The sequence below is a fragment of the Lachnellula hyalina genome (genome assembly GCF_007821495.1).
Source record: "Lachnellula hyalina strain CBS 185.66 chromosome Unknown contig00196, whole genome shotgun sequence".
Taxonomy (NCBI): Eukaryota; Fungi; Ascomycota; class Leotiomycetes; order Helotiales; family Lachnaceae; genus Lachnellula; species Lachnellula hyalina.
In genome coordinates this window covers 46,797-55,023 of record NW_022157310.1, presented here as the reverse complement: position 1 = coordinate 55,023, position 8,227 = coordinate 46,797, and the positions used below count along the sequence as shown (strand labels likewise).

Below are 8,227 nucleotides of genomic sequence, written 5' to 3'. Positions count from 1 at the left end.
CCCTCGATCCCCATCTTACAATACTTTAATCTAATTACCCAAGATTCGATGACTAGAAAACCATGCATATGGCCAACAAACTTCTCACTCACCTACTCCGAGCCCGATCCTTACATTACTCAAGCTTAGGAAACTCGAGGAATGCAAATGGAGTTTCAGATCGAGCTTAGGATAGAATAGAATGGGCAAGGAAGGAATCATTCCGAGGGATGAATAGAAGGATGATGGCAACAGATGGGATTTCAAGAGGCGTAATTATGTATGTATAATCGTACCATCCCATCCTATACTTCCCCTCTATCCGAAATACGACGTATCACTCACTCACTCACTCGCATAACTTGACGTAAATACAAGCCAAGCCTTCCTGAATCCCACTCGATCTCGATGCACGTCTGTAAGAATCCAGAACCGGACCGTGCATTCTCTCTATTCCTTATATTAAAGGTACGTATGTATCAATCGTGTCTAGCATTCATTTGTATATGCTTATTTCTTCCTCAACCCCAAGAAGATTCCTTGATTCCATTCCGTTCAATCCCGTTCCGTTCCGTTCCCAACCATCCGTCGTTATATCTGTCCTTGAATGGAATCCCAGTCCCATTATATGATATATGCATGCAAGTCCTATTCCCAGGCCAAGCCAAGCCAAACGCCAGTGGTCATATATGTACGATGAATCTGATTACCCACCCAGCCGAGAACGCCTTGAAAGATCCATCCCCAGGAAAACAACGTTCTATATGCATGCAAGATATCCATCTATCCTGTTCCGCTCATTACATTATGTTTATCCAGCCAGTTGTATGTATACCCAGACGCCAATTGTTCAACACCCGGTAAGCTTATTTGTAGGCCAGCTATACCCCGTCTCATTCCACGACTATTCATCACAATTAGCTAGCTGTCACAACCGCATGCTGCCAAAAATTGTACAAAACTTACAGTGAGATTGACATTCTCATACGCGTCGGCATGATTGGCGATGTAGTCCGTTGTTGGATACCCAGGCGGATCACACGTTATGCTCGTCTCTCCAGCCTTCTGATAGATCCTCACATAATCCACATGCATGACGGTCGGGAAAATCAAATCGGCCAGCAAGATCTGGGACCAGGAGGATGAAAAGCCCAGGTTGAGTACCATGGACATGGGCTCCTCCGATATCTGACGTGCGCCAACGTTTCCGTTAGGACCAATGGCGCGCCCATCAAGAATAAACGATGGATCTTCCCCAACAAACCAGGCGATCTTGCCAGTCGATGTTCCAGGGATGTATTCAAATGCGTATTTTTGGTACGCGTTGCCATCATACCAGCTATTATTTAATAACGTGGTGCCAGAAATAGCTTGTTGGAAAGGACCGCCGCAGTAAGTGTTCATCTGCGTCGTCTCATAATTTGGGATAGCCATGTACTCTGAGTCAGGCCGGTACCAGATGTCGAAGGGCGCGACCTGGAAACTTTGGGTTACGACTCCGATTCTGTTTTCCGGGTCGACGGACGCTTCGAGAATGTCGATTTCAGGGGCGCCGCGGCCGACACCTGGATTTGGGTGGTCTTCGCCTTTGCAGGTGCAGGAATTGAGTCTTTGGCCTGGTAAGTTTGACATCCCGTCGTTGGTGGATTGGTTGGGTGTTATGCCTGCGTCACAGCCGTCGTATGTGTATGGCCAGACGCCTTCGGTAGTTGCTTTGTAGCCTGGACGCCCGAGATTTCCCATTGTCCATGCACCTGGCCATAGACCAGGTATTCCTGCTGGCCCAGCTAGAGAGACGGAAACTTCGAAGACGCCGCCTTTGAAACACATCTGATTCCAGCTGTTCAGCATCCCGGAGCGGTAATCCAGGTCGTGGTTGGGGAATTTGTCCAGTCTCATCTGTAGGGTGCCTCCACTCGTGGTAACCGCGTCTGGATCATACCATTCGAAATCCTGCGTGGCTCCATACCATAGGTCGGCTCCAGTCCAAAAGGGATCATCCCCAGGGAAGAACGTCCTGTTGTCATCATTGAACTCATCACTGAATACCAACTGTAGCTGAGAGTCATCAAACGTGCTATCCCTCGTCATGGCACTGGCTGGTGTATCTGGATCAATCAAGCCTGTCCTCACATTCTGTAGTAAAGGATATGTATTATTGTTGACGTGTGCCCAGGCTGGTCCGGTATCTTCAACATATGTTCCCTTACCATCAGGTACTAACAGATGTGTCGAGTAGGTAAGGATTGGCAGGAGGATGAAAACGCATAGGAGACCGAGGACCAGGATTATGCCCCCAATGGTGCTAACTATAGACCTTGCGTCGAAGTAATCGGACAATTTAGCTTTGTAGGTTATATCGTCATCGTCCGCTGGCATGTGGAATTTGTCGTCTGCTTCCACCTCATTATTGTATAAAATAAACCCCTTGTCTCCTCCAAAATATGGATCGAAAGCAGTAATGCTGTCGTCTGGGTATCCGAACTTCTCTAAATCTGCTTGCGATTCGTTGAAAGGATTGTTTGTCGTCGTTCGCAACAAGTTTGTCTCTGAGTTGGTGGTCGATGAACCTGGTGGTCGGGAGTTCACCCATATACTCGATTTGGATGCTGGATATCTCGAGTAGTCTCGTCCTAGATCCTTCAAGTTTTTTGGTGTTCCCGGTCGTGATATTTCCTCTCCTGGTTGTAAAGCCTGAGCTGATTTCTGTCTTAATAATTGTTGAGGAAGCGACGCGCTGATGTTCCTCTTCCCTCTCGCTGTCGAGGATAAATTACTTGAGCTCTGACTCCGTGGTAGTTCTCCTGAAGACGCAGAGTTTCTTTTGGAGACCTCGTCCGACAAACTTTCTCTTTCGCCATTTTCACTTGTCGACGCTTGTGACGAGGAAGGGTTCAATGGCGAAGGGACAGCGGGAGCGTAAGACGAGTGTCTTCTTAAACTCGCTGCTGACAATCGTCGGTCGGGCTGAGATGTATTTGACACGGCTCCTTGGAGGTTCGAAACCGCACTTTCTCTTCGCGATGCAATTGGGGTTGTCGATTCCGTCGGCGTGTCGAACGGATTATCCCTCTCCAACACCAGCAACGATTCGGACCGCCCAGCCTGTACCATCTCCCCAATACTGTCCGTCTCTCTCCCTGTATCTAGCACTTTTTGAGCCTTCGTCAATGGTGCCATGATTAAAGATTATTAATATCTCATGAAAAATGTATCAAACGATCGTGAACGTGACCCCATCGTCGTCGTCTAAATCAGTGGGGAAAACGTCGTGTAAATCAGACGCAATTTGAAGTGGTATATTTGATACAACAAGTTCGGAAGATCGAGGTAATATCCCTGGCGGTCGCAAATGTTTCTTTGTCGATGCCTTGTCAATTTACCCTAGTCTGGAGCAGTGGAGAAGATAAGACGAAACAAGGTTTAGGGTCCCGCGCAAAAATCACGTCGAAGCGAAAATTCCTCAACCTGAAGGACAGTATTTTTATGAAAGACGAAAGCGACCGTGGGGATGAAGACGAAGACGAAGGTGAGGGTGAGGAAGAATTTGAAGATGGAGACGGAGGACAAAGAGACCGAAAGGATGCCGAAGCCTGCCAAGTGCAGTGGAAGTGGAAGTGGAAGTGGAAATGGAAGCAGAGTGGGTGGTGGTGAGATATTCAACGGGCAATTAGTGGAGGCATGGTGGATGGTGATAGACACTACATACCCAATCTGCAGACGATAATGTAATAAGCCAATGCAGGGCAGGATACAGTAGGTGAGGAAAGCTCTGACCAATCACACACATCTCGTACCCCCACTTTGAACACAAGCGAAGCAGTGGTCCGCGCCTTGCCTTGCTGGACTGGAGTGGAGGACCGCTGGCGACCAATCCTGCCATCATCTTATTCAAACTCAATTGCAAACGCCCCAAGATACAGTATGATTATTCTAGATGGCTGCACTTTACTTTCTCGTGAAAGCGGGGACCTGATTACTATCGAGCCAATAGATAAGCACAGGACCTCCGTCCCTCCCGTATCGTATCATCTCACCTCGTACAGTACAGTACCGCACGCATTCAACACGAGTGAGTGATCGCCACCTCTGTACCCGAAGGCCTCCGGCCACCAACGGGTATTCCCTTTCCCCTCGTACGAATACCTCCCCCTCCCCTCCATCTACGAAGTACAGGACATGTTTCACCCTTTAACCTTTAGAAATGACGAACCTGTTCCTGTACCCTTACGAGGCGGCACGGCAGACAAGGGAGATTATCTGCCCCCCTAGCTCCAGGCACATGCCATGAATAAGCTTTAGTGGCGTTCGCGCTTCTCATGCAGGTGCGAAGGTGGAGCGAATGGGAAGGGCGGGGCTTGCTTACCTACGCCTTACGGCATACCTTAGAGAGGCGACGCGATTTATAGATTTTGGTATACTCGGTGTAAATGTTTTGGTAATTTGGGATGCGATGTGCAACAAAGGATTGCCGATGTGGGGTTAGTCTAAATAAAGTACTGTACATCACATTGTCGAATTGAGTTATTTAATATATATATATACGCTAGCAAATATCTCTCCAAACGTCGTATTTTAAAGCTACTGCCCTCTACATAATCAGGAATGCCTTCTCCACCATACATAATCCCTTGCATGCCAAAAACCAAGAGTCAACCCCACCCCACTTCATCAGAACCCCTCATCCTGGCACTCGCAACCCCCCTCAATAAACCCAACATCTTCCCTCAACTATCAACGAAACCCCGAGTAATAGCCATGTTTACATACATACATCCAGACAGCATCGAGGCTGCAAGAGGCCGGCTTCTTGGCTATTGGTCGGTAATGGAGTATCGCAGGTCGAATATACCCACCCACAAGCAGCCGTTCAGCCTCTTAAAACATCATCTTCTCTAATGGTATACTTTTCTTCTCTGCAAGGCTTGCTGATAACCATACTGCCTCACCCTCTTATGCCCCTTCAGCGTGTTGTGGGAGAGGGCGTGAATATTACGGTAAGCAGGGCGGTTTTGGTTTTGCATGATGTGTGGAATGCACCGCACCCCGCAACATATAATTGTCTCGTTATCTTATCAGCATGTCTCGCTCCTCCACATGGGACGTGCCTCAGATCATAATACATTTACAGTGTGTCATTAGCTTCATTACATGGCGCTTTTGTCCTGAAGGCCATCACCTAGTCGTCAATCCCTAAAGCCCTTTTCAACGAGTCCAGCTCCCGCTGTATATGCTGAATCCCTCCTTGAAGTCCACTTATGAGCCCGTATACCTGTCTCTGCTTGTGTTTTGGCAGCGCATCGATCAGTGCCCCTGATCCGCCGTCATCCATAATCGTTTCCTCCCGCTTGTTTTGCTCCTGGCTATTTGGATAGCCAATCCCGTTACTATCGCCTCCGGTACTGTATCTTGCTTTGCCTGGTGCAGGAGAAGGTTGATCGACGGTCGCATTGACGGTCGCCCATCCTATTGGAATTGCATTCGTTCGACCCGTATTATTTTGTGGGATTGGAACGCTCCTCACTCCATTTCCATTCATCATAATTTGCGATTGTGGGGTTGCAGATGAAGGGTTTACAGGTGCCCAGGTTCTTTGCGCCATACCCGTCAATTGCTGTCGAGCTTGCGAGTCTCCAAGCTCTTGTTCCCATTGGGGTCTGGCACTCTCCCATTCCGGTACCTTGCTATCTTTCTTCTTTTGAGTTTGAATACGTCTTCGCTTTGGCCGGGGACCTTCGCTCGAGGGTTGTTGGGGAGTTTCGTTGTTCAAGGGAACTGCGGGCGTGCGTACTGCAGGGGAACTTTCTGGGAGATCTAAACATTCAAGACGTTAGCAGACATATGCGCGATGAAATCGTAAAGCAAGCACATACCATCATTGACCTTGATACTACATCTATTCGGCCTGCCACTGAGTTGACAACTTGCACACGCGCCCTTGAAGAAGCCCTCTAATGCGACGCACATATCGAACTTCCCGCGACCGTTTGAACAGCTATTGCAAGGCGGATTTTGAGTTTCTCCACGCGTAGCAAGAAGACACCCAAAGCGAATCTGTTTTCGGCGCGAATCTCCTCCCGTCTCGTTATCAGCTCCAGCCTCAACGCCAGGTCTCCAAGGCAAAGGGCGTTTCTCGGGCATCATTTGTAGTCGCTCTTCCATCGTGAGGTTGACGATGCGTGGTTTCTGTTTCGGCGCGATCTGCTCGATGCGGGGATTTATGAGGGGGATGTCTCCTTCTATAGGCTCCGGCGATTCGAGGTGTTGGGGATTGATTTGTGAAAGGAGGTGGTTGACCAGGGGTTCTAGTTCAGGAGACATGTCGCTTTCTTGGGATGATGGACGGGACCACTCGTCTTCGCCTTTGACAATTATAGTGTCGCCATCGCCGTGACCGTGATAGTCGTTTCCGTCTTCGTCAAGGGATGGAGGCATTGTGGGGAGGAAGTGGAGAGTGTGGGTGTTTGTAGATGGTTCGGGCGAGTTATCGTATATCAAGTGCAGAATAGGAGAACTAGTGGATTTTATCCTTGCAACTAATAAGCTTAAAATTTTAGAGATCCTCTTATCGCCTCGAAACTACTCCTGTAGGCGGTGGAATAGGCTAATCTTTTCGATGCTTCTGTGAAGCAGCTTCACAGATTCTCAAATGAGAATATGAATTAGGCCTAAATGATCCTCTAGAAGCTGTGATGGAAAACTCTGTTTGTGTTTGTGTGACCTGAAATGCAGATAGCAAACAAATTATGACATATTGTATGCACCTCGGCACTTGCCTGTTTCAAGTTTAGGCTGATTCACTAGACACTTTAAGAGAGAAAATACTGGCGCTTTATATTGAGCTGAGTCTAATATTTCTAGATAAGCCTTTTCCATCTACTTTACATCATCCAGCCCATTATCGTACAGATTAAAGAGGTCTATTTCTTCTTTTGGGCCTCTGAATTGGCTAAATCCACATCTTTCTTCTCTTTCTTCTCCTTCTCAGTCTTCAATGCTCTCTCTACCTGCCACACAGCTCGATCGAGTTCCATATCCAGCTCGGGTAACTCTAAAGCTTCCGCAATTCTTTTCCCATCAGACTTGTGAAGGATCATCTTCTCCTCCAAATAGTTTGAGTCCATCGATGACTTTTCTGTAGTTGAGACAGATGGCGTGTCGAATGACAACTTCCCCGTAGAATAGAGCTCGTCCAAGATTTTAGACGGTTTCGGCGTAACAAGTCCGTTGTCCACTAGAAATTGCAAATGCTTCGATCCTGAAAGCGCTTTCCAATGAGAATAAGCTCTGAAGGCTAGGTAGAAAAATGGAATGTTGGGTACACTGAATCACCGTGTTAGCTAGTATCCACGACCACTTTAACAGAATGCGCGTACATGGGAACCAATCCAAAGGGAGCAGCTATAGGCATTCCAATGAAGCACCAATATAAGCTCCTTTGGTGAAGCCCCTGCCTCTCCGTGCCCAGTTTCTTCAGCAGTTCCGTCACTGTCTCTTCTGGTATCAAACTTGGAGGAAACGAAACCTCAACAATATGTTTCCCCTTCTCTTTAAGTTCCTCTGCCTTTCGACGCGTAGATAGCGCAGGTATCGACTTTAGTCCCCATTCCTCATATGCTATCCTCCTGAGCGCTGCGTTCCCCCTATTTACCAACCATTTTTGCCATCCAGATTCCTTCTGTTCCCAGCTCGCCCATAAACTCGCTGCTTTGATTGAGCCTTTATCTACCCAGCGAAGAGCGACATTGGTCTGTTCGTTTGTGGTCGTGACATTGAGACGTTCACAATAGATGAGCGTTCGGCGCGTGGAAATTGGGAGGAGGAAGAGTCGCATTGCGGATGGGATTGACGATCGTGTTGAAGGTGTCCGTCGAAAAGGAAATAGCTCAGATTATTCCTATGAGTTTGGGGATATTTAGGAAACGCGATTGTGGTTGTTGTCGTCGTTGTTGAGATTAATGCAAGATTAAATTTAGTTACTCGCAGGTAGGCTTTCCCTAAAGCTTGGTCGAGAATTGGATCTCGCGCGTCAATGACGCACCCTTGCACATGTCGAGATTTATGGTTGAGATAAAAAGCGGCACCACTTTATAAAGCGTCAGGCGAAGCGGGACATTAAAATGAGTGCCGCTTTTTTGTCTTTAGAACGAGCCGGACCGGAGATCAAGAGCGCGGATCATCTGCAAGATCCATTCCCCCAATGCCGCTGCGTTACAACCTTCACCTAGAATAACACGGTACGGAGTCT

At 47.9% G+C, this 8,227-nt stretch overlaps 3 protein-coding genes across 3 annotated transcripts; all 3 read right to left on the bottom strand.

The window, feature by feature from the left end:
- Nucleotides 1–829: 829 nt before the first annotated feature.
- On the bottom strand, nucleotides 830–3,159 carry KRE6 (Beta-glucan synthesis-associated protein; the record flags this gene model as incomplete). The annotated part of the gene is made up of 2 exons (XM_031152692.1): nucleotides 830–883; nucleotides 946–3,159. 2 exons carry the CDS (start codon nucleotides 3,157–3,159, stop codon nucleotides 830–832), a joined length of 2,268 nt encoding a protein of 755 aa, XP_031001984.1.
- Nucleotides 3,160–5,158: 1,999 nt separating this feature from the next.
- On the bottom strand, nucleotides 5,159–6,414 carry LHYA1_G007765 (uncharacterized protein; the record flags this gene model as incomplete). The annotated part of the gene is made up of 2 exons (XM_031152691.1): nucleotides 5,159–5,769; nucleotides 5,853–6,414. 2 exons carry the CDS (start codon nucleotides 6,412–6,414, stop codon nucleotides 5,159–5,161), a joined length of 1,173 nt encoding a protein of 390 aa, XP_031001983.1.
- A 485-nt stretch (nucleotides 6,415–6,899) lies between these two features.
- LHYA1_G007764 (Uncharacterized protein) lies at nucleotides 6,900–7,813 on the bottom strand (the record flags this gene model as incomplete). The annotated part of the gene is made up of 2 exons (XM_031152690.1): nucleotides 6,900–7,266; nucleotides 7,356–7,813. 2 exons carry the CDS (start codon nucleotides 7,811–7,813, stop codon nucleotides 6,900–6,902), a joined length of 825 nt encoding a protein of 274 aa, XP_031001982.1.
- Between the last annotated feature and the right edge of the window lie 414 nt (nucleotides 7,814–8,227).